Genomic DNA, 26,520 nt, shown 5'->3' on the forward strand with positions numbered 1-26,520 from the left:
CAGAAGGTGACCTCCTCAACCGGTCGGAGGGAGGGCTGGGCACGCTTGAGCCCACGTCCTTGAACCGGATTGAGCGAGCGGAGGGGAGGGGTGGGCGGTGCTCGGGTTTCCAATCACAATAGAGAAAGCTCGGAGGCTGATGAGGGGCGGGCCCCGCTTCCTCCTCCTTCCTTGCAGATCCTGCGCCAGAGCAGACGCACGCTGCCGACTTTGTCTCCTTCGGGCGACCCTTACAGCCGTCTCAAGAACTTTCACTCCTCTGGTAGGTTTCCACTCGGAATCCTGAATCCCGGCTCTCGGGCAAACCAGGTGGGATGTGGAGGGGAATCCTTGTATAGCAAGGACAGGGAAGGACCAGGAAGGGCATCTGCGCTCCCGGGCCTTTCTCCCTGAGCATCCGGATTCGGGTGGGGGCAGCCGGCTGGAGTGCGGAGCGGTGCGGGGGCGCTGCAACCAAGCCCCGGGCTTTGTCCGCTGTGCATCTGGGCTCGCCGCCAGCCTGAGCTCTCCCGGGGGACAGACTTGTTGCTTTTGCAGCTAAATCCCGGTTCCTACGTGTCCTTGATGGGCTCATGGCGCCGCATCACTCCCCGATGCCTGCTGGCTAGAGCCCCGACACGTGCTGGAGGAGCTGGGGGTTGGGGGGAAGGGACCAGATGACCCGTGAGGTCTGGCGGGTCGTAGGCGGCCACTACCTCGGGAATGTAAAAGTGCCCGGCTTTTCCGGAATGAGGGTAAAGGGTGATCTGTGGGTTTGACCCTGCCCTCCAGGCTGTATCCGACTGCGGCACCCGCATCCCCTCCCGGAGCTTTGGGCCGGTTCATTTCTGGCCTCTTTTCTTTTCTTTTTCTTTCTTTTTTTTTTTTTTTTTTTTTTTTTTGTCTTTTCTAGGGCCGCATCCGTGGCATATGGAGGTTCCCAGGCTAGGGGTCCAATCGGAACTGTAATCGCCGGCTTACGCCACAGCCACAGCAACGCAGGATCCCAGTCGCGTCTGCGACCTACACCATAACTCACGGCAACGCGGGATCCTTAACGCACTGAGCAGGGCCAGGGATGGAACCTGCAACCTCATGGTTCCTAGTCGGATTCGCTAACCCCTGAGCCAGAACGGGAACTCCTCTGGCCTCTTTTCTTGATGCTTCAGGTGCTTTGTTTATTAGCCAGCTCTTGGTGTCCAGAGTAAGGAAAGCCTAGACTTCTTCCCCTAGATACCTTCTCCTAGGAGATTCATGGTTGCTGCTTCCCCTTTTGACCTGCGCTCTGCGCTGCGGGCGCCAAGAGGAAGAGGTGGCCCCTGGGCGGCCTGCACTGCAGTCTGTGGTTGGGGCCTTGAAGAGAGGGGGCGGGGAGAGCGTGCACATTTTAGTGGATGAATTGGAGGGCAAAACGTGGTGGGCCTTTAAAAGGTTAGAGTTGAGAGGCAGTCGGCAAAGTGGATCTCTGTTCCTGATCTTAAGGCATGGGTTCATTTCAAATGATTTATAAGCACAGAAGGGGCAGGAGGGTGGGGATGTTTTTACCTAACTGCAATTAAATAACCCCTACAAAGGAAAAAAATTTTTTAAATCTCTTTTTCTCAAGAAAGATGGGAAAAAATCTGCACTGGCTCAGAATTCTAAATTGTCATTTCTGAAACCCCTAGATAGTTTAAAAGGTCTTATTTGAACAAATAATCTGTATTTCTACTAGCAGTCTTTCTGGCTTTTCGTTTTCCACTGCTTTTCTGGCTCCTCTGTATACCTGAAGGATCTGGCGAAAATAATATAATGGAGAAAAACTTTGCATTTGTATTTCTGTTCGAGTGGGAGACGCAGCATTCTTCTGATTCTACTCAAAATGTAGGACATGTGTAAGGTCATCTGTGTGGAGACAGTTGCACACCATTGTATTTTTTTTTTTTTTCAACAGCATCCATAAGAAAAATGCAAATGTGTTTGTAAAGGCAAAATAACATCTTAGTTTAGTCCCTAAGAATTGGGGGAAAAAATAGAATGAAATAGTTAACTAGTTGTCTCCAAATTTAAGTACTTTATTCCAACTCAGAGCCTTACTAACTCTTACTTTATATATACAGTTACTAAACTAGGTTTTGTTACTTAGTCCTTTGCAGATGAGAAACAAAACAAGACTGGGAAGCAGGAGTACAGTTTGAAACAGGGACATTGTCTTCCTCATGCACAGTCTAGCATTAAAAGCACAAGGCAAACAATAGTCATTATAATGGGTTATAATTACAAGTGATAACTTCCAACGAAAGGGCTTATTTATCATCTTATACCCTCCCTAAGAAGGCAGGATGATACAATAAATTTTACCATTTATTTTAGTTCTCCTGAAAATTTATCTGATATCCAATGATCTGATATCCAATGTCATACAGATCAATTTGGTATTAACTCCATAAATGTTTTCTAACATTTTTGCAAACTCTGGAATTTTTTTTTTTTTTTTTTTTGGACTACTCTTTAATGGCTGGAAAGAAACTGACTCAAAGGCTGATATTCTTCTAATGTGACTCCCTGGAAAAAAAAAAAAAACATGTATCTACTCACCTTCCAATAAGCTTATAAGCTTACAAGGTGCATTAAAAGGAGTCAAATTTTTTGCCAGTTTTACACAACATTTTTCATCATTGTTACCATCACTGTATTTATTTAAGCGCACATTGTATATCCAGTACACTGACAAATTTTAAGTGAGACTTAGAAGAATAAAAAAGAACCAAGTTGGCCCCTATCGTCTAAGATTGATACTGACCATTGGTAGCAGAAATTACATTCATAACTGGCCATTCTTTTAAACCAAGCTTAAGTATGTGTTGACACCAGGCTCTAACTTGAGTAGTTACACATAAATACTTTATAGGGGGCATCAAAACAAATCAGCTAATTTATATGTAAGTATTCATATTTTTTAGCCAGTGAATGAATAGTCATAAGGCAAAATTTCACAACTTTGTTAAATATTGCTAGAGAATCACAGACTGAAGAGAAGAACCCATGTTATAGTAAGGCTTCCTGGAGGTATTTTGCCTTGGTTAAATTTTTTGTTACATGGGTCAGGTGGTTTTTAAAAATATATTCTGTGTTCTAGAACATCATTCGGCTCTTTCAAAATGTATTTTAGGTCAGACTTGGAACAGTTGCATTACAGTTTCCCATTCAGGTTTCTTCTGTGGATGCATGCATAATATTTTGATTCTTTTCTTTCAGCGCACAATGGCAACTCTTAAGGAAAAACTGATTGCACCAGTTGCAGAAGAAGAGACAACAATCCCAAACAATAAGATCACTGTAGTGGGTGTTGGACAAGTCGGTATGGCATGTGCCATCAGCATTCTGGGAAAGGTACATTTCAAGAACACCATACCTGATAGACAATTTCAGTGTGTGTACTTAGCTCCTTAGGTGCTTGGGAATTTTATTGTATCTTTAAAAGATTTTTTTCACCTGAATAATATGAAATAAGTTGTAAACATCATGATACTTTACCTTTAAACACTTTAGTGTGTATCTCCTGGGAGAATGACATTCTTCCTTTCTGACACAGTACCGTTACTGCACTCAGGGAATTTAACACTGATGCAGTACTACTATCTAGTATACAGTAGCCAGATTAGAAGTTCTCCAGCTGTCATACCTTTTATAGCTGTTTTCACCCCTCATCTAAGATCATATTTTTATATACTCATCATATCTCTTTATTCTTCTTTAATCTGGAACTTAGCCTTTCTTTGTCTTGTGTCATTGATATGTTTGTAGAAACTCCCATCAGTTTTGTAGAATGTCCCTCAATTTATGTTGGTCTGATGTTTCCTTGTAATTGGGTTCAGGTTAGATTGAGGGGTGGGGTTATGACCAGGTAATGGCAGGTTCTTCGTGAAGCATCATATCAGGAGGTGTGTAATGTCTGTCTTGTTACTGATGGTGCCCAAGAGTCCTCTGATTAAAGTGGTAACTGCAAGATTTCTCCACTGCAGAGGTCTCTTTACCCTCTATAATAATCTGCATAGTTGCTTTTGAAGTCATGCAAATATCCTATTCTCAAACCTCCACTCGGTCATTTGATTTTGAAATAATTTCAGAAAATTAGCAAGAACAGTTTTTTACAGAGTAATCTTTTATATCACTTCACCCAGATTTACCAATTCTTAACATTTTTTTCCATATATACATATATATATATATATATTTTTTTCTGACCCATTTGGGAATAAGTGCAGTCATGCCCTTCCTTTCCTTCTGTCTGTCAGAGTACACTTCCTCAGAATAGGACATACTCTCACATAATCAGTGCAATTATCAACATCAGGAGATTAACACTAATGCCACGCTACTAGCACCTTCCGCTCCTCTAGACTGCATTGAATAATTCCTAGCCAGGATATTTCTATTTACACAGTTTAAATTCTAAAGGCACAAATTCTGAATGAATCTTCACTAGGAAAAAGTCATCAAAAAAAATCAACTAGGAATTCCCATCGCGGCATAGCGGAAACAAACCCAAATAGGAGTTTCCGTCATGGCTCAGTGGTTAGCGAATCCGACTAGGAACCATGAGTTGCGGGTTCCATCCCTGGCCTTGCTCAGTGTGTTAAGGATCCTGCGTTGTGGTGAGTTGTGGTGTAGGTTGCAGACACCACTTGGATCCCGCATTGCTGTGGCTGTGGCTGTGGCATAGGCTGGGGGCTACAGCTCCGATTAGATCCCTAGCCTGGGAACCTCCATATGCTGCAGGTGAGGCCCTAAAAAGACAAAGAGCCAAAAACAGAAAAATCCTACTAAAATATGTAGTACACACCAATGCAGGTGTTTTTTGTTTTGTTTTGTTTTGTTTTGTTTTGTTTTTTTTTGCTTTTTAGAGCTGATCTGCAGCATATGGAGGTTCCCAGGATAGGGGTTGAATCGGAGCTACAGCTGCCGGCCTACGCCAGAGCCACACCAGATCCTTAACCCACTGAGCAAGGCCAGGGATCGAACCCACAACCTCATGGTTCCTAGTCGGATTCGTTTCCATTGTACCACAATGGGAACTCCCGATGCAGGTTTTCTTTTGTACTTTTACCTGCTGGTTTAATTGACTAGTTTTCTCGATTTGGACAGCTGCTTCCCAAATTATTGGGAATGTGAGTAATCACAGTTTGATGCTGTACTAGTTAAAATGAGTATTCCAACTTACCTTTTTTTTAACCTATTTATTGAGTAGGTACCATGTTTGAAGTATTTTGACTCAAGTGCTTCATTTTAAACAACCTCAAGAAATGGAAATTGTTCACATCCTGTTTCCAGATGAGGTAGCTGAGACTTGAATAGATTAAGTGGCCTGATTACAGTCACAGCTACATTTTGAGCCCAGGATTCTGAACTCTTAACATAGTGACTCTGCAATTTCTTTTTATTCTATACACATATTCGGGCAATTAGAGACATAAATATTTTTTTTTAAGTTGAAGTATAGTTAATTTAGAGTTGTGTTTCAGGTTTACAGCAAAGTGATTTAGTTATACATATGTGTGTATGTATGCGTGTGTACATATATGTATATAACACACATAAATATATATCCCTTTCCAGATTCTTTTCCATTACAAGTTTTTACAGGATACTGAGTATACTTTAATTCCCTGTGCTATACCGTAGGTCTTTATTGTTGACATGTTTCATACATAGTAGTAGTGTATATATGTTAACCCCAAACTCTTAATTTATCTCTCTCCCCACCCAGATATAAATGTATTAATAAAATGCTCGGTAAAGATTTTTTATTCCTCCTGCTAATCTCAAAATTGGGACTTTTAAGGAAGCTACATCTGAGCTATCATGATTCTATAAGGAGTACCTCTCTGATCGCTTTAACTGTAAATTAAAAGTCCTCTTTGGTAAATAATTTAATTGAGACTCTCTCAGCAGTTATATAATACTTTGGCCTAATTCAAGTGCTTGAGAACAGACCAGGCTACTAACACAGTAGGAATCTTCCAGCTGGGCTGCCATGAAGGAAGGACTGCCTTCTTCAAAGACCATCTTACTAATTAAAAATGTTTAAATCTTACTTTCAAGGGGAGGATTAAAAGTCAAAATTGTTATTAATGTTTGATAAGGACTGTAAGCCCCACTCCTTTAATAAGAAAGGGAACCAACAGTGCGACTTTGTCAGGTGCCTGCAAGTTACCTTAATCTTCCACGAAAGCGCTAAGGAGTATTGTCAGCTATATATTATTACTGTTGGAAAACGAAAAACAAACAAAAAAACTCAGAAAGATAAAGCACCTTGATTAAGATCATAGCTGGTAGGTGGCAGGTCCGGCCTCTTGAGTCTATTCCTGGTGTTCTTTTCAGAGGTCGTTCACACACTGCCCTGGCTCAGAAAGTGAGCCAAGCCACCAGAGATGGAGGTCAAGAAGGCCCACACCTTGGGTCGGCCCTGGGAGATAGCTGGGACTCTTTACTGAGTACAGTGTCCCACCGTTACAAAAACTCAGGGGAGTTGTGGCTTAGGGGGTTAAGAACCCATTAATATCTATGAGGATGCAGGTTCGATCCCTGGCCTCATCAGTGGATTAAGGATCCAGCGTTGCCGAAATTGCTGCGTAGGTCACAGATGTGGCTCAGGATCCCAAGTTACTGTGGCTGTGGTGTCGGCCAGCAGCTTGCTCTGATTCAACCTCTAGCCTAGGAACTTCATATGCCACAGGTGCGGCCGTAAAAAGACCAAAAAAAAAAAGACTCAGGTGTTTTCTGCTTCTCTTGCCCACTGTCCCCATCCTCATTACCATAGTGAGCTTTAAAAATTAAAGTAGCTCCCCTACTTCAAACTTTCTGATAGTGTCACAGCGCTCTAGCCACAAACATAAAATTGGGTGAGGGTCAAGGATCTCTCCCTGCCTGTCTGTTAGAGCAAGAAGGGGTGCACACCTCTAGGGGGCGCCATTCACAGAGTGTCAGGAGAGCCTTCCTGTGCTGTGTGGTGATACTGCCCCTGACTTCTTCCCTTACCTTCCGCCCTTCAAAATACCAAGCTCGCTTGCTGCTTAAGCCCTTTTAATAATTGATTTCCCTCTCCCCGGTGTCTGCCCTAGAGCATCAGAGTTGACCCCTTTCCATCCTTCATGTTATTGGCTTTGCCGGCAGGCTTCCCTGACTATCCAATGCCAAGTAAATTTCCTTCCAGTAGTACCTTTAACTTCATATGCCTTATGCTGCTTATAGCATTCCCATTATCAGAATCATCTTAAATTGTGTGCTTTGTGCCTGTTCCCTTCCTGGTACCTTCCCTGAGAGCAGGAACTTTGCCAGATTTGGTCAATACTGCAGCCCTCATTAGTAGAATAGTGCCTGGCTCGTTCAGTATAATTTTGTATTAAATAAATGAATATCCCTGCCATTACTAAAAAAAATGCATTTCCATTTGGTCAACGGTTGATCATAGCTTTTCCATTTTCATGGCTTCTGCCCCCCATCAACCACCCTCAAGCCCCGTGTTTTAGCTGCCAGGGTCCCATCATATTGTCAAGGTCCCGTAGAGCTTCCCTGCAGTTATTCTATCCTTAGCCATTGTCTAGCTATTTTTGGTTTGAGTGTCTGTTTTTGATTTAGTCAGCCGTGGCCACACCCTTGTGCTATAGACATAGCAAAAGATGTCGCATAGAAGGAGCAGTGTAATTACAGACATACCGCAAAGTAGTTTTTGCAGCGCAGGACCTGGCTTAAAAGAGGGACTTAAATTAAAATTTTGTATTTGTATAAGAATAGACAGGTTAATGGAACAGACTAAAAGCCCAGAAACAGGCCCAAAGAGTATTGAATAAAAAGTGGCATTCCAGAGGAGAAGATGACATTGAATACATGGTGCTTGTCCATTTATTTAGCTAATTATTTGAGAAAAGTTACTTTTTCCTCCCATAAATTTCATGCAGACTAAACACCTGAATATTAAAAATGCAGCCATCAAGGAGTTCCCTGGTGGCTCAGTGGGTTAAGGATCCAGCATTTCCCTGCTGTGGTGCAGGTTCAATACCTGGCCGAAGAACTTCCACATGCCACATGTGCAGGTCAAGAGAGGAGGGGAGGCAGCCATAAAATATTAAGGCTGAAATTTATTAGCTAAGAAGGTCAAGAGGTAGATAATTTTGGATATATTTGGTCCACACAGGATTTCAGATATTTTTTACAGTAGGTTAAACTAAGATTTCAACAGTGATGCTCTTGGCTTCTCTGACTCGGACCCCTAATAAGTTACTGCTTTTGCAATTAATCTAAACCTTGATGTATCAAACCTTTTAAAATATATTTACGACTTAAGTGGAATGTACATATGGTAAATTCAGAGGCTAGTATACAGTATGACTACAGAGATTTATTTAAGCCAAAGTGTCAGTACTTAGTCACACATCCATTTGCTTGCCACCAACTGGGAGGATATTCAGTTGCACAGATGCAGCTAAATTCAGCGCTGCAATTATTTTCTCCGAGTGTTGGATCGCTTCCTTCCTTGCCAGCTGACTATGCACTTCTCAGCCAATTCTCTACCCACTGAAACAAAAGACAGGATCTAAGATCCTATGACATCCTTTTGCACTTAAGCCCCAAATTAAGCCCCATTGATTCAGTGGCACGCACGTGATGGTCCCAAAATAAGAGTGATGTTCCTGCTGCTCGGAACCTTGACCGAACTGTCGAGCTACTGAGTATGAGTTTAGGGCTTCAGAAACACAGATGAGGGTTTGGTGTGACCTTGTTAGAGGTGTCAGAGGAATGAAACCATTTTAAAAGTGTTCAAAGGTGTTGTAGTTGAAAACGGGTGAAGATAAACACCAGTATTTGACATATATGGAAATGAGACAATATTTACCAAGTCCTCCCCAACTCATAAAAGGGTTGTTTCAGAAGTTTGCAAGTGAATCAATTGCTTGCAACTAAGAGCACATTCAGTCACAGGGAGGCTCAGGGAAACCCTCACAGGCCAGCCTACAATAGCTCACAGCTTGAGGCCAGCTGCCACTGGGATTCTGGAAACAGGAGACAGTGTTCATTCCTAGGCTCCTGTGAGGAGTGGGATCTGCTTTGTTGGCAAGCTGAACGTGACTAAGGATTCTCCCTCTCTTTGCTTCTCTCTGCTGCTCAGTGCCGCCTTCTCTGCACCCATCATATGAAGTCCTCAGCAGTGACAACACTGGATCCTTAAACTGTTAGGTCACTAGGAAACCCAGCTCTTAGATTATTCTTAGTCTTCAGAATGCTTCTGGAACCCCAGTTACTTAGTCTTATTTTCCCTGCAACCCACCCACCACCTACAGAACCGACCACACTATCCTTAGAAGTATTTTTTTAAAGTGTGGTATGTTAAATTATTTTGCTAACAACCCTAGAACCCATAAAGGCAAGGATTCTGGTCATATTTCAGAGGGGGAGGAGAAGTGCTTTTTAAAGAACTTTAGAAGCTGAAAAGTTAATAACATGCAGGTAGATTCACACACACACACCGTCATTTTTCCTAGAAGATCGAAGCCATGCTGAAGAATGCACATGATTACTGATTTGGTTTTACTTGGGTCATGTGGCACAGGATGACATGAGAGTAGAAAACAAGAACTCTGAGACTGGGCAAGTTTGGGTTGATCATGTATGGAGAATTTACTAGTACTGGATGCCTGGTGTCCATAAGACTGTTATTCCCCACCAGGACCTTGGCCGGAGCCAACCTGAGGCTTCCAAGCTTCAACCAGGGCTTCAAATCCTGCTATAAAATGAACTCAACCTCTTGATGGTTTCGGCCAAATCTGCCCTCTCACAACCCTTCTAAATTGGGGGTGACCTTCAGGGATGGACACACTGCCCAAGCTTGTTTGTGGGTTTGTGTGTCTTTTTTCACTGTCATCCCCAACACTCTGAGGCCACTGTTGAACCAAGTTGGTTTCATACCTACATCTTCTTTAAGCAATTAATGGAATGCTAGGAGGTGAAATATGAAAATTTGGTGTAAATATTAACAGTTGGTTATTCAAGACGTTTTGTCATGAAATTGTTGAAAGAGCACACCTAGCTCCATGGTGAAAATTCTCTAGATCTTTAGACGTTTGGTACTTGTCTCTAGCTTGTGCAGGCGTGGCTTAGGTGTCCTAACACCTGATTTTGTGTTTACAGTCTCTGACGGATGAGCTTGCTCTGGTGGATGTTTTGGAAGATAAACTCAAAGGAGAAATGATGGATCTGCAGCACGGAAGCTTGTTCCTTCAGACACCCAAAATTGTGGCAGATAAAGGTAGTCTCATTTCATGCCCAAAGTGGTCAAATAAATGGATATCCTCCCTCCTTGATAGAAAATGGATTTTCCCATTCTAGTGAATCTAGTGTTGGCAGTTCCTTCCTTTTGGGTCCAGTTCATCCTCAAGGACAGACACAAGTGGTACCTCTATAAACTCTCCCCCCACGTGGCTTCCATGGACATGATAACATTTGGGGGAAATTGTATTATAATGCTTGTTTACATGTATCTGAGAACAGGGATGTTTCAGATCCAAAGACGTATTGGTACAAGGCAATTTGCGTGCCTTGAAGAAACTAAATAAATTCATATTCTAGGTATCTTTAGGCAGGTACTGTCCCCACAGCATGGCTGTACCTATAGATATAGAAATAGGGAACTCCAAAATAATTTCTAACAATTCTGCTACTGATAATAGCTATTGCTAATTGGATTGGTAGCATTCTGGGTACTGTGTGAAACTTTTTACATGTCTCATCTTCACAGTAATCCCTATGAGAGGTAGGTCCTATTCTATCTTACGGGAGAGGAAGCTGATTAGCTATCAAAAGTCACTTAGCAACATGGTTTAATTATATGAATCATCCATAGCTATTGAGTCTAATGGTCGGGTCACAAGGCAATGTCTGTATGAATTGGGAAAGGATGTACGTACTTGAAAAATGCAGTATTCTCTAAAGAAGGTCCCTGGTAAAAGTGAAGAAACTTTTTTAATATATTAAGTGTTAGAATTAATGAACAAACACTTCACTGCCTTTTCTTCCCCTTCGTGGATTGAATTTACATTGCAAGTCTGCAGTTTCCTTTAAATTTTTTTAAGTATAGTTGATTGAAAATGTGCCAATTTCTGCTGTACAGATATATGTCATACACATATATGTACATTCTTTGCGGTTACCTTTAAATTGCCTTTTTTTTTTTTTTTGTCTTTTTGCTATTTCTTTGGGCTACTCCCGCGGCATATGGAGGTTGCCAGGCTAGGAGTCGAATCGGAGCTGTAGCTGCCAGCCTACGCCAGAGCCACAGCAACGCGGGATCCGAGCCGCGTCTGTGACCTACACCACAGTTCGCGGCAACGCTGGATCGTTCACCCACTGAGCAAGGGCAGGGATCGAACCCGCAACCTCATGGTTCCTAGTCGGATTCGTTAACCACTGCGCCACGACGGGAACTCCCTAAATTGCTTTTTTGTTGAAGGGCTGCCTGTTGACCTTTTGAACTCACACTTTTTTTTTTTTCAGCCACTCCCATGGCATCAAGAAGTTCCCAAGCTGGGTATCAAACTAGCACCACAGCCATGATCCTTAACCCACAGAGCCACAAGGGAACTCCCCATGGACTCGCTGATTATGCTTTGTATTATTACTGCCAGTTCAGTATTCTCTAAAGCCAATAGCATTTTGAGGTTGTTCGCTGGAAACAATTTATGGCCTTCTTTATTTCCTGGGTTCACTTTCTCAGCCAGTGTTGTTGTTGGCATGTGTCCATATGGCTCAAGGAGGAAAACGCCACAGAACACTGGTGTTGCAATGCAGCACCTTATATAGAACACATAATTCTCACAGAAGTTCAGGACATTTACGTATGTTTGGCTTTCTAGAGCACATCCTATGGCGTGTTTTGGTGATAAGTTGTATGTCAAGTGCCTTACCTTTTCCCCTGTCCTTTAAGATTACTCTGTGACCGCCAATTCCAAGATTGTGGTGGTGACGGCAGGCGTTCGCCAGCAGGAGGGAGAGAGTCGTCTCAATCTGGTGCAGAGGAACGTCAATGTCTTCAAGTTCATCATCCCTCAGATTGTCAAGTACAGTCCTGACTGCATCATAATTGTGGTTTCGAACCCAGGTATTATAATGCCTTAAGTTCTGTTAAATTCAATATTTTGAATATTTGTTTTTTCTTTTTTTCTCTGAACTTAAAAAAAAAGTGTTCACTGGCAGAAGCGATTCACATGTCTTCGGTTATTGGCCACAAAAGAATGTTTGCAACACCAGTGGCTCCATCCCAGCATTTTAAGCCAAATGCTTAAAAATGGGAGAAGCGTTTTATATCAAGCAGTGTCATCTGCTTGTTTTATCTGGGTTTGTTGCAGAGTCTAAAAACTCTTAAAATTTGCTGTCAAGCCTCTCCTGGGATGCATAATGAAACATTTGAACGAGGTCTCCATTTGGAATATTTTAGCGTATTTGACCTTCTGTTTTAGAGGAAATGCATTCTAGTCTCCTTATTTCTAAATTTCTTTGAAATGGATTTGATTAAATTTGAAGAGTTTAAGAAAACCATTAGTCTAGGCTTACAGATAGAAATAGACTGTATTTATGGACAAATACATGTTAAACACCAAATGTTGTAACTTAAAACTTCTGGCTAGAAAGAATTGCATTTTTTTAGCCTAAACAGTCAAAATTCACTCTCTATTTCACACTTATTTTGCCTTACAATTTGCCACCAAGTTTACTATTTACTGGTGAGCAGAGTAGATATATTAATGAAATGGTAAAACCTATGATCTCTGATACACCCCATAGAGAAAAGTGATAAATAAGAGCCAGGAGAATTCTTAAAATTTGAGATATTGAGAGATGCAAGCCAGCAAGACCAGAGATGATTTTAATATTCTCTGCAACCCTGGGTTGGCGTTTCCTTAATAGTTTAGTCTTGCATCTAAAATTTCTCATAAATGTAGAGGGGCAGATAGGTTGAACATGAATGACAAACAGCAGGCACAGATGAAGCCGTCACATCCTGTGTTTAAGGCAAATGTTATGAACTGTTTATACAACTTTCCAGGTATAGCTTCAAAGTCTTAACTCACCAGGGAGTCACTCCCACTGAGTCAAAGTTACCAAGGAAGAGTTTACAACATCCGGGCCAAAACGACCTTAAAATATCTTAGCTGGTGTCTGTCTGCTGGGGGTGGGGGGGGTGGGGGGGTGAGACTTACCTTCCTTGTGTGCACATTTTCCTGCTTTTTACAGCAGAGCCCGTAAGTGCTAATGCTGTTCTCTAGACCAACAGGTTTTACCCCTGTGCTGTCTCCGGGTTGTGCTGCACCAGAGCAAAGGCTCTGTCATAGAATTCCTATCATTAAAGACTAGAAAATGCTAGGGTCTTATTCCCAGGAAAATTTATAGTAGCGTGTGTTTGTAATTTAACCAGTAGTTTTTGGTTTATGATGACAGTCATTACAACCATGGAATGTTAGAACTGGAAGAAACGTTAAGGGATGATCTAATTCAACTTTTTTCTTTTCGCATAAAGTAAATTAATCCGCAAGAACCTACGGTATTCTTGCCTCAAGTAATGATGTAAATAAAACCCCACAATGTTGCATTTTTTATGTTTTTATGATCGTTTTTACTCTAAAGCTTAGATATGTTTTCTTATCTTTCTAACCCATGGACATCTTCACTATGAAAGTCAAGTATTTACATTTTTCTGATCATATCTCATTTGGGGAATGGGGCCGTGGAAGAGGAGGAAAGCAGGGCACCCACCAATGGACTTAGCAGTTGAAATCAGTTTTGTTTTGTTTTTTGTCTTTTTTTTCAGGGCTACATCTGCGACATATGGAGGTTCCCAGGCTAGGGGGCAAATCAGAGCTGTAGCTGCTGGCCAACGCCAGAGCCACAGCAACACCAGATCTGAGCTACGTCTGCGACCTATACCACAGCTCATGGCAACGCCGGATTCTTAACCCACTGATCGAGGCCAAGGATTGAACCCACAACCTCATGGTTCCTATTCGGATTCGTTTCCACTGTGCCACGACGGGAACTCCTGAAATCATTTTTAATGTACTTAATGTTTGTTATTTTTTAAATTTTTAGTGGATATTCTCACATATGTTACCTGGAAGCTAAGTGGATTACCCAAGCACCGTGTGATTGGAAGTGGATGTAACCTGGATTCTGCAAGGTTTCGCTATCTTATGGCTGAAAAGCTTGGTGTTCATCCCAGCAGCTGCCACGGGTGGATTTTGGGAGAACATGGCGACTCAAGCGGTAAACCAAACACCACACACACACACACACACACACACACACACACACACACACACACACACACACACACACACGATTTCCTGTGCACTTATGGTATTACTCTTGCCGTTCTGAGTTTTTGTTTCTCCATTTTATTTTTATAATTTTAATGTGCTTTACGTTACAAATAAGGAATTTGGGGAGGATACTTTGATACTAACTGGGTGAACATCTGATTCCTCATCAATTTTTTGCCTGCTAAGTTGACCATTCAGTAATGATTTTTAGTTAAATAAATTATTACTATGATAGTTGTCAAACATTTACTTTTTTCCTACCATGCCCACAGCCTGTGGACATCCGGGCCCGAGGATCAAACCTGTGCCACACACAGCAGTGACAACCCTGAATCCTTAACCACTGTGTTATAAGGGAACATCCCAAACATGATATTCTGATTCCATCATTTCTTCTGATATTATTCGTATTCAACTGAAGGAGGAGCTTTTTCTTTTTTTGCTTTTTATGGCCATATCCGCAGCATATGGAAATTCCCAGGCTAGGGGTCGAATCAGAGCTGCAGCCATAGTAATGTCAGATCCAAGCCACATCTGGAACCTACACCACAGTTCATGGCAAAGCTGGATCCCTGACCCTCTGAGCGAGGCCAGGGATTGAACTCACATCCTCATGGATTCATTTCTGCTGCACCACAGCAGGAACTCTGATTTTTCATTTCTTTCTTATTTATGTCAACATAGTCTCAGATTTTTGTTTTATTCCACAAATGTCGTAATGTGCAAATTGTCTAGAATTTGGCAAGTAACAGGCCCTTAAGCTGGCTTTTTTGTCTTGTTGACATGTCTCATCATTTTTTGACCCCTTCCTTAGGACAGCAGCGTGTACAAGGTTCATATCATACTCTCCTTTTCTCAGTACTAGAATCGTCTATTTCTCCAGAGGGTCCTATCTCCTTCTACGGGCATCATATTTAGAAACTAAGACCTGGGCATAGCTATGCTCATGTTCCTGGTATGTCTTTGCAGGCCCTTTCAGTGGACAGAGCTATTGTATTCATATTTCCTGAAGGAGGAAGGAATTGGGTGGCAAAAGCTTTGAGTAGAGTTTACTTTGGTACTGTAAGAATTTGATCTTAAAATTATTGCAATTTGTGCTTTCTTATATAATGATGCTGACTTTTTTTTTTCTGACACATTGTACCACTTTATTCAAGAATTTCTCATCCAGGATTTGTCTGAATTTTATTATTTGGTACAATGTCTGGTGTACAGTAAAAGCCCAATAAGTGCTGGTTATCAGTTACGCAGTTACTAGAACCACAAAAGTGGAAGAGCTGTCACATGTCCTCTAGTTCAGGGTTTGCATTTTAATGGAGAAACAGTTGAGGCAAAGCAGACCTGATGGCTCATTGAAGATTCTGTAGCTGGTTAGTGGCATAACTGCAGCTGGACTCCTGTCTTCTGAGTCCTAGCCAGTGTTTTATTCACTCATGACTGTGTCATTTTTCCCCCTCTTTCTATATTGTGTACATAAAATGAAACAAACTATGCTCAGTTAGGCCTCATTATGTAGATCTCATAGTCTTCATAAAAGACCATGAAAATGCCCTAGTTTTCTCAGCAATTAGCCTGAATTCATGAAAGTTGGGAAGCAGCTTTGCCCTTCATAGCTGGTTCTAGGCTTTACCCCCTTGCCTCTGCTCAGATTTCCTGAAACTACAGTGTTCTCTGTCAAAGATCCCTGAGGAACACTTACTTTTCAAGGTCTGGTTCAAAGGCCTATTTTTTTGTAGTCCTTTCTGATATTTGTTTTTCCCCTACATTAAGAAGACCTTTGTTTATGGCTTATTAAACCTTCTCCATCCCTCTGGGAGAGAATATCCCATTGCTTTAGTGTCCTTGACTTAGCTTTTTCTCCAAGTAAATTCTAACTTTGGGGGACATTCTTGGAAGGAAATAATTGATCCTCTTAAGACCAGAGAAATTCATTCATGAGAAATTCATTTTCTCGAGAAATGGGACTAAACTTAGGACATAGGAAGAGATAGACTCTAGGCTTTCTCCAAGAATAACTTTTTCACTTCCCTTTAAGGAAAAAAAAAAAAAAAAAAAAAAAACAACACGGCTTATATTTGAAGAATAAGCAGGGGAAAAGTTGAAGAATTCCTCAAACCCAGTGTTTAGGATAGTCCCAAATTAGAATCCCTTATGACTTCACAAACCTAGAGAAAGGCAAGAACTCCATCTTGTCTGGGAGTATGACAGCACCAAAACGGTTGAAAGTTACAAGGTTAGATGCGTGTGGTTATTTGAGGGCAAGTGTCAGCCTTTGGGGGGTGTATTGTACACAGCTGTCATTGGAGCAGTTAAAGTGGGTAACGTGGTGAAATAAATCTGAATTGAGAAGAAATGAATTTTTAAAAATAATGTCAGGCATAGGTAAAATGTTGTATCTTTCTCTCCCCCCCCCCCCCCCCATAGTGGCTGTGTGGAGTGGGGTGAATGTGGCAGGTGTGTCTCTCCAGGAACTGAATCCAGAGATGGGAACGGACAATGATAGTGAAAATTGGAAAGAAGTGCATAAGATGGTGGTTGAAAGGTAAGTGGGAGGGGGCTCGATTTAAGATAATTAATTGCATTGTTAGTTAGACAAAATTGTGAATACTTTGCATGGCTGCCTGCTCAGATAAACCTTAATATAGTTAAGAGGCAGCTTCTGAAACAGAAAAGGCTAACTTTGTACTGGTCAGACTTGCTGTGCAAGTCCCACTATCTTTTGTTACTAACCATCCTCTCTTTGTATGGCCTTCGTATCATGAAATATGGTGTCATTTTGGACTAGTGTAAAGAATGTGCTTAGCTTCAGATTGTTAGCTTTTATTTTCAGAGCATTGTAACAGACTAACTGATGTCTCAAATATGGAATCATTTAGTTTAGTTCCATTTTAATGACTTGTTTTTCAGGAATTTGACCTGTATATCTTTAGAAAGTTGAAAGGGGAGTTCCCACTCTGGTGCATTGGGTTAAAGGATCTGGCATTACTGCAGCTGTGGTGCAGGTCACAGCCACAGCTCAGACCCCATCCCTGACCTGGGAACTTTCCTATGCCAAGGGTGCAGCCATTTAAAAAAAAAAAAGTTGAAAGAGAAGGAAGTGGAAGAATTTCATTAGCATAAACCCTTTATGCTACAAATGAGAAAACCAGGGCTCACCCAGGTAATGTGACTTGCTCAAGGTCTTTCAGTCAGTGATAGACTGCGTTAAATAATACTCCTGCTACCTACTTCTCAAGTCCAAGTGCCTTTGTGGGTTCCAAAGTGTACAATTTGTGCTCAGAAAGTTGCCAGGCAGAGTATTGCCATCACTTTACTCTTAAGTTAGTTGGCCGTGGTATTTTATGGGGACAATGGTTAGTGACCACAAAGGGACCTGAAAATCAAGGATTGTTTTGTTCTTTGAATGTAAAGGTCATTATCTCCTGATTTCATGAATATCTTTGGAAATATTTATGTTTAGGAATAAGAAGATGGGTTGGAAAATGTACATTTTCCCACTGCGACTTTATAGGTAGTCATTTGTACAGTAAACTCTTAAAATGTGTCAAAGAGTAAACTCTTTAAATGTGTCAAAGCATTTACTTAGCACCTACCATGTAGTGTTTACATTTTCGATGTTACATGATATTAACTCATTTCACAAATTTATGAAGTGGATGCCATTGTTCTTATTTTACAGAAGTGGACACAGACAGATAAGTGAAATAATTTACTCACGATTACACAGTAAAGAGATGGAGCTGGAGTCAAACCCAAAGAGTCTGGTTTCAATGATCTCTTTTATGATTTTTTTTTTTTTTTTTTTTTTCTCCCTTAGTGCCTACGAAGTCATCAAGCTGAAAGGCTACACCAACTGGGCAATTGGCTTAAGCGTGGCTGATCTTATTGAATCCATGTTGAAAAACCTATCCAGGATTCACCCAGTGTCAACAATGGTGCAGGTAAACTGTTCTAAAATATTATATGATTTCCAGTAGAGTCATTTTAAGAACAAGATAATGTCTCGGTCCACAGTTATTTTTTCATCAGGGTTTTATGGGCAGTTTTCTCCTTTGCAACAGGAGTTTCAAACACCAAGAGCAAAAAATCTGCAGAGGCTGAGACATCACATACCTGTTTACAGTTTGTTCCTTCTTTGATGTGGCCAATTAAATATTAACTCTTATTTTATTTAGCATCATTCTCAGCTGATCATTTGAATAGGTTTAATAGTTTCATTAAGCTAGTATATTAAACTATAAATGGCTTTGATATAGCACTTGATACCTTAGCAAATTCAGTTTAATTCAGAAGCTGTGGTACAGTAGAGATTATTTTTAAATAAAGCTAAAATTGTATTAAAGCGCTGTCTAAGATAATTCCTTCATTTCCTACAAATAACTTGATTAATATACTTAAATAATCAGTTAATTATGTAGTTAAATTGCCCCTGTGAGAAATTAATACACATGGGTAAGTTGTTTTGAAAGTAGTACTATTTTTTTCAGCAACTCTTAGGCGTTGTAAGAATCTTGCCTTAGAGTGGCCTCCACCTGGTATCCTGTACCTTGTAGGTCAACTACTGCCTAAAATTTGCCCCTTAACTAAAGGATTTTTAAAAACTTAAAATTCCATGAAAAGAAGCTTAATAAGAACCACATTGGAATGTGATTTAATTCAAAGATGTATATATCAAAATCTATTAAAGTGAATCAAAATAGAGGTGTCAATAAGTTCAATACGGTGTCAGTGAGTAAAAGAACTTACTTTTTTTTTCTTTTTTTAAAGCTTTATTGAAGAGTAGTTGATTTGCAATGTTGTGATTCTTCTATGCAACAAAGTGATTTAGCTGTACATGTACACATATCCATTCTTTCTCAATAAAAAAAAAAGCAATTATTGCTTAAGTTTCTAGTTTTGTTTTGTTTTTGTTTTCTTTTTTGGCCACCCCTTGGCATATGGAGTTCCCAGGCCAGGGATCAGGTCTGAGCGCAGCTGCGGCAATGCTGGATCTTTAGCCCACTGCACCTGGCCGGGGATCGAACCTATGTCGCAGCACTCCCAAGATGCTGCCAATCCTGTTGCTCCACAGCGGGAACTCCTTGAATTTCTAGTTTTATCGTGGCATATATTTGTATATTCCATGTATAAAATCCAATTTGAAACACAAATATTAGGGATATATAGGCCTTATGTAAGTGATTAAAAACTAAGGAGTGAGTTTATACTTAACAAATTTCCTGCAGTTCTTTTTGTTCAAACCCAGGACCTGTGATTATCTTGATCTGTTGTTTCATTTCCTGTTGGTTTTGTTTGTTTGTTTTAGGGCCGGACTCACTGCATATGGAAGTTCCCAGGCTAGGGATCGTATTGCAGCTACAGCTGCCAGCCACAGCCAGGCTTCATCTGCAACCTTCATCACGGCAACGCCAGATCCTCAACCCACTGAGCAAGGCCAGGGATCAAACTTGTATCCTCGTGGGTATTAGTTGGATTCATTTGCCCTGAGCCACAACAGGAACTCCATTTTGTGGTGGTTTGTCATCAAAAGTCCTCTTCTTCGTTGTTATTGTTGTTTTTGCCACACCCTCAACACGTGTACTTTCCCAGGCCAGGGATTGAACCCAAGCCACAGCAGTGACAATGCCAGATTCTTAACCACTAGGCCACCAGAGAACTCCATCTGGTTTCATTTCTTAACCTTGATGTTTTTCTTGCTCTGGCAGGGCATGTATGGCATTGAGAATGAGGTCTTCCTGAGCCTCCCATGTGTCCTGAATGCTCGAGGACTAACCAGTGTTATCAACCAGAAGCTGAAGGATGATGAGGTTGCCCAGCTCAAGAACAGTGCTGACACTCTGTGGGGCATCCAGAAGGATCTGAAGGACCTGTGACTCCCGGCTTCTAGGTTGTAGTAACCTACAAACTACAGTGTGATTTCCCACAAGCCTTTAGTTTTCATCCATGTATGTGGAGCACAGTTTGCTTTTATCTTCCTTAAATATGTGAATGTGGGCTCCCAGAGTCAAAGCCCATGCTTAGTTTAATGCTTTCAAGCAAGTCCTTGAACAAATAAAGTTAACTATCATAGTGTGCTTCTGTCTCTCAAATTCTTTCTTGAATGGTTCCTGAAAGATTTTAGTCTGTCTTCCTTCCTTCCTTCCTTTCTTTCGTCTTTTTAGGGCCGTACTCTGCATATGGTGGTTTCAGGCTAGGAGTCGAATTGGAGCTTTAGCTGCCAGCCTACACCACAGCCATAGCAACACTGGATCTGAGCCACGTCTGTGACCTACACCACAGGGCAGTGCCAGATCCTTGACCCAGTAAGCGAGGCCAGGGATCAAACCTGCGTCCGCATGGATGCTAGTCAGATTTGTTTCTGATGAGCCACATTGGGAACTCCGATCTTAGCTTTTCTAACTCTTCCCCCACATCATGAATCTTCCTAAATTCTGTCATCTGCATTCCATCGTTTCCACCCCTTCCACCAAACAGCACAATTCTTTGTCACAATGTGTTTACGATTTTGTTGTTGTCCTGTTTTTTTTTTTTTTTTTTTTTTAAGGACTCAAGAGAAACATACAGAGATTTCCCATGAACCGCTTGTCCCCTACGCACATAGCTTCCCCCCATTATCAACATCGCTCACCAGACTGTCCTGTCTGTTACAGTCGAAGTTGACATGCCATCACCCAAAGACTAGTTTACATTCCAGTTCACTCTTGGTATAGGGGCGGTTCTGTGGGCTTAGACAAATGTATAATGACATGTATCCATCATCACAATATCAGGATTTTCACTGCTCTAAATACTGAGTTTACCATTTTAAGGTTACAACTGAAAAAAGAACTAGAACCAGTGGGTGATATTTATAAGGGAATGCATTTTATTTCTCTAAAAAGAGGAGCCTCTAAATCAGCTTCTAAAATTGAAGTGATCTTTGTTAGAGTTGGTTCCACTTGATAATGAGGAAAAATGAAAATTTGGGTTGAATTATTCAGAGCCAGGCTATTGATAGCCTAATGGGGTTAACTTCCTTGAACAAAAGTTTCCAATGTATGTAATACCTAGGGGTCAGTTTAGGTAGTGTTAAAATCATGAAGCTTGTTATCACTTAAACCTGAATTTCATCGATTAACTGCAGTTTGGGGAAAGTTAGCTACTTAATTCCCAAGCTTTAATTTTCTCACCTATATCGTGGAGGTAATGGTACTTGTTCAATATGGGTGTGTGAGTTAAATGAGAAAATGTAAAACAGAGTTTCCATCGTGGCATAGCAGAAACAAATCTGACTGGAACCATGAGGTTGCAGGGTTTGATCCTTGACCTTGTTCTGTGGGTTAAGGGTCTGGCCTTGCTGTGAGCTGTGGTGTAGGGCGGGCAGCTACAGCTCAGATTTGACCCCTAGCCTGGGAACCTCCCTATGCCAGGGGTGTGGCCCTAAAAAGACCCCCCCCCCAAAAAAAAAAACAAAACAGTACAAGGCTTCATTGTAAAAGTAACTAAAAACTTCAGTAGTGCTTACTGTTCCAGGTGCTTTCCATACATGGTTACTCACCTAAATCTTCCTGTTTTATAAGGCAGTGTTTCTCAACTTTGGTGTGATTGGTTTGGGCTTGGAGTAATAGGATGTTTAGCACCATTCCTGGTATCTACCCACTGGATGCCAGTTACACACCTATCTCCCCAGGTGTGTCAACTCAAGTGTCTGCATACATTCCAAATGTCTCGAAAAAAATCACCCTGCTTCAGAATCACTTCCTCTTTGAGAAAACAGGGTGTGAATGTGGCTTGTGGGGAAGGGCGTTGGAAGCAAAGCTCTTGGGAATTTAGACATAGCCATTTAGGGAAAATCTGGCCCCACCTATCAGCACTGAGAAGCCCCAGGCTAAACAACAATCAGCCATCAGTAAACAAGCTGCCGAAAGACTCCCCAAGGCACACAGATGCCTCTAATCTCATCCAGAGACAAAGCCCCACCCACCAGAGGGATAGGAATCAGCTCCACCTACCAGTGGGCAGGCACCAGTCCCTCGCAGCAGGAAGGCTACAGCAAGCCCACATACCAACTTCAGCCACAAGGGGGACAGACCCCAGAAGTAAGAAAGGCTACAACTCTATTATCTGTAAAAAGGTCACCACCCCAAAAACATATAAAAATGAAAAGACAGAGAACTATAAATCAGAGAAAGAAAAAAACCCCAGAAAAACAGCTAAGCGATCAGGAGATTCTCAGCCTCCAGGAAAAAGACTTTAGACTGTTGATGCTGAAGATGATGTAAGACATTGGAAATAAACTGGAGGCAAAGATGGATAATGTACAGGAAACACTGAGCAAAGAGATACAAGATATAAAACTTAAGCAAGAAGAGATGCAAAATACAATAACTGAAATAAAAAATTCATTAGAAACAGCCAACAGCAGAATACAGGAGGCAGAAGAACAAAAAAGCCAGGTGGAGGACAGATAAGTGGAAATCACAGATGCGGAACAGAAAAGAGAAAAAAGATTGGAAACAAATGAAGAGAGTCTCAGAGAACTCTGGGACAACATTAAATGCACCAACATCCATAGTTTAGAGAAAGGGACAGAATCACTTCCTCATTTTACAGATGGGGAAACTGAAACAGACATGCCAGGTCACACAGCCACTAAGTAGCAAACTTGGGATTCAGCCTAGGCATTATAGCTTCTTAACCTGTTCTCCTAAAAACACTACTGTTCCGTAAGTGTTAGGTATTGTTACATTTTTGTCTCATTAGTGTTTATAAAATAATGTGTAAGTCATTCTTTCATTTAATGCTAGAGGATATCCCTGTATTGCAGAGAGACTAAGCCAGAGGTATTAAGTATGTTGCTCAGGTCCCATTTCCAAAATAACTCAGTCTTTTGAGATAATGACCATATCTAGCTAGATATAAGGGAAAATTTTTTTAAATTTTACTAAGGTGTAGTTGATTTAGAATGTTGGGTTAATTTCTGCTGTATAGCAAACTGATTCAGTTATATACTTTTTTTTTTTTTTTTTGGTCTTTTTTCTAGGGCCACTCCTGAGGCATGTGGAGGTTCCCAGGCTAGGGGTGGAATCAGAGCTGTAGCAGCCGGCCTACACCACAGCCACAGCAACTTGGGATCCGAGCCTCGTCTGCAACCTACACCACAGCTCACGGCAACACCGGATCCTTAACCCACTGAGCAAGGCCAGGGATCAAACCCGAATCCTCATGGATACTAGTCAGGTTCGTTAACCACTGTGCCACGACAGGAACTCCCTATTCTTTTTTCTTTTTATGCCTGCACCTGCGGCATATGGAAATCCCAGACTAGGGGTCTAATTGGAGCTGCAGCCACTGGCCTACACCATAGCCACAGCAACACGGGATCTGATTTGTATCTTCAACCTACACTCCAGTTGCAGCAACGCCAGATCCTTAACCCACTGAGTGAGGCCAGGGATCTAACCTGCATCCACACACACACACACACACACACACACACACACACACACACACACACTGTCAGGTTCTTCACCTAATGAGCCACAATGGGAACTCTTATATTCTTTTTCATATTCTTTTCCATTATGGTTTATCACAGGATATTGAATATGGTTCCCTGTGCTACACAGTAGGACCTTGTTTATCTATCCTATATATAATAGTTTGCCTCTGCTAATCCCAAACTCCCAACCCTTCCTTCCCACATCCTCCTCCCCCTTGGCAACCACAAATCTATTCTCTGCCTGTGAGTCTGTTTCTGTTTCTTAGATGAATTCATTTGTGTCATGTTTTAGATTCCACATATAAGCGATATCATATGGTGTTTGTTTTAGGAGAAAAGTTATTTTAATTTATGTCTGTAATTCATTGTTCCAATTTCTCTGTGAATATTGAATTTACAGCAAGCCATTGGTTTCCAAGCTTGACTTTCATGGAGCAGCTTACAATGTCTTAAACTTTGTCAGGGATGGGGAATGAGTTCTCGTGTGGAAGGAGGCAGGTGGCCTCCAGATAAGCTTGCCAACTTCTTATTTTGCCAAATAAAGACATGGAGAAGAAAAAGACCACATGTTCTTACCATTATACAGAAGAATAGACATTTTAATGCCAAAAGAAGGAGAAAACCATCATCTCAAATTTGTCAGCTGTCTTGGACCATGAGCAGAAAAGCAAAACCCATGTTATACAGGAGCCAAGAGCTGGAAGAAGCCTGGGTCCTTGGTTTTCATGGAGTTGCTGGACCAGCTACAGACTGCCTACTTTCAAAGTGTAGTCGCATTAGGAGGAAATCAACACCTATCGCTGTTATTTTCGGGCATGTGTCTCGGCAGCCAAATTTAATTCAGTGACACATTCTCCAAGACTTTTATTAGGATAACCAACCATAAGACAAAGCACCTGTTAGCAAATAAATTTTTGTCTAATCGAGGAGATAGACACGAACCACAAATAGCAAAACAAGATGCTGTAAAAACTAAGAGGAAAAACTGAGTCTTCACATATTGAGCACTTGGATTGTTTTTTTGTGCTCTGGGGAAACATGGAAAATAGAACTGCTAATATGCCCTAAATAGATCAAATGCCCAATAACACCTTACCAGTTAATACATGGATTCAGACGTTCCATAGATCAATATCCAAAATACAAAAATAATGTATTGTTGGAGACTGACATAGATAAGTTACCCATAAAAATAATTTTGTCTCATAATTTTGGCATCGGAAGTGACCTTGTCCCTATACTACTTTACAAAAGACACCTGAGACACAAGTGCTAATCTGACTTGTCTAAATGCAACCAAGCTAGTATATGGAGTTGACCTATGGGCTAGTATTCTTTCAAACTAGATACAACAAACAAAACCAAACGGTGGGAGGATTTCTTGGTGTGCCGAACTGAAAAGCCTAGAAGTGGCATTAACCGTAAGCAAGATTAAATTTGGGAACAAAAAGTGTCACCAGAATTATCAAGTATGTTTCCAACTCTGTAGCTTTTCTCTTCTCTGTATGAGTATTTGATTTTCAGATGGTGGCAAATTGTCTACAACAACTTGAGTCTCACCTCCTCTCATGCTCAGGTCTGGTAGGAAATTGTACTTACTGCTTTCCTAGAAACTCCAGAAGATATCTCATTGCATCCCATTGGCTCTGACCGAGTCAAATACACAAACCTGGACCTACCTCCATGGCCTGGGAGATGCTGTGCTCTCACTGACTAATGACTTGGTTTTTCTGGAACCGAGCCCATGAACTGAGCTTGCTGGAGGGCTGTGATCCAGAAGAAATTTCAGGTATTGGAGTTCCCGTCGTGGCGCAGTGGTTAACGAATCTGACTAGGAACCATGAGGTTGCAGGTTCGATCCCTGGCCTTGCTCAGTGGGTTAAGGCTCCAGCGTTGCCGTGAGCTGTGGTGTAGGTTGCAGACGCGGCTTGGATCCTGCGTTGCTGTGGCTCTGGCACAGGCTGGTGGCTACAGCTCTGATTCAATCCGTAGCCTGGGAACCTCCATATACCACAGGAGCGGCCCTAGAAAAGGCAAAAAGACAAAAAAAAAAAAAAAAAAAAAAAAAAAAAAAAAAAAAAAAAAAGAAAGAAAGAAAGAAATTTCAGGTATTATTACGAGACACTAGGAAAGAATAGATGGTAGGTGATAAGAACAGTACACGTCTTCAAGTCCTGCCATCCAAACTGATCCTTTCCATCACCCCATTTTCCTGTCTGGTATTACTGTGTTCCAATAGCTGTGTAATAAATGCTTTCAGTTATATCTGGATTCTGCCTTAGTGAAGGTGTTTTTAAGGTCAAATACAGATTTTTAAACAATTTTATTGGAGGGCAGGTGACTTAGAATGTTGTGCTCATTTCAGGTATACAGAAAAATGAATTAGCCATACAGAAACTATATATCTGTCCTTTTTCAGATTCTTCTTCTTTTTTCTTTTTTTTTAAGTCAGGCATTTATTTTTAAAATTACAATGTGATGAGTGCTCAAGGTGAGAGTTCTAGGGGGAAAAGACACTTACAGCTATTTTAGGCTCTATTAAGGAAGGTCAAATTTCATTGTTCAAGTTCTTGAAAGGTGTGAAAAATCTGAGGTCATGTTAATCACAGCACAAGAGGCAGGCTTATCAAGGGGCCGTGGGTTAGCAGTCATTGGTGGGACAGTTAGGTTTAGTAAGAGGTGAGGAACAGTCAGGGCTAAGGTCTTGCAGGG

General features: G+C 41.3%; 1 protein-coding gene across 2 annotated transcripts; it reads left to right on the plus strand.

Annotated features, from left to right (window-relative positions):
* The first annotated feature begins 163 nt into the window (after positions 1 to 163).
* Positions 164 to 20,401, plus strand: LDHB (lactate dehydrogenase B). Of its 2 annotated transcripts, none has more exons than XM_021092252.2 (8): positions 164 to 309; positions 3,217 to 3,351; positions 10,147 to 10,264; positions 11,939 to 12,112; positions 14,098 to 14,271; positions 16,752 to 16,869; positions 18,145 to 18,268; positions 20,033 to 20,401. In XM_021092252.2, the coding sequence occupies exons 2-8, from the start codon at positions 3,223 to 3,225 to the stop codon at positions 20,198 to 20,200; spliced, it is 1,005 nt and encodes a 334-aa protein (XP_020947911.1). In that variant the 5' UTR covers positions 164 to 309; positions 3,217 to 3,222; the 3' UTR covers positions 20,201 to 20,401.
* Positions 20,402 to 26,520: the final 6,119 nt, after the last annotated feature.

The sequence above is a fragment of the Sus scrofa genome, chromosome 5 (genome assembly GCF_054392235.1).
Source record: "Sus scrofa isolate SSC_HxYL_T2T_F1_AM1 chromosome 5, Sscrofa_HxYL_maternal_Yorkshire_Landrace_v2.0, whole genome shotgun sequence".
Lineage (NCBI taxonomy): Eukaryota > Metazoa > Chordata > Mammalia > Artiodactyla > Suidae > Sus > Sus scrofa.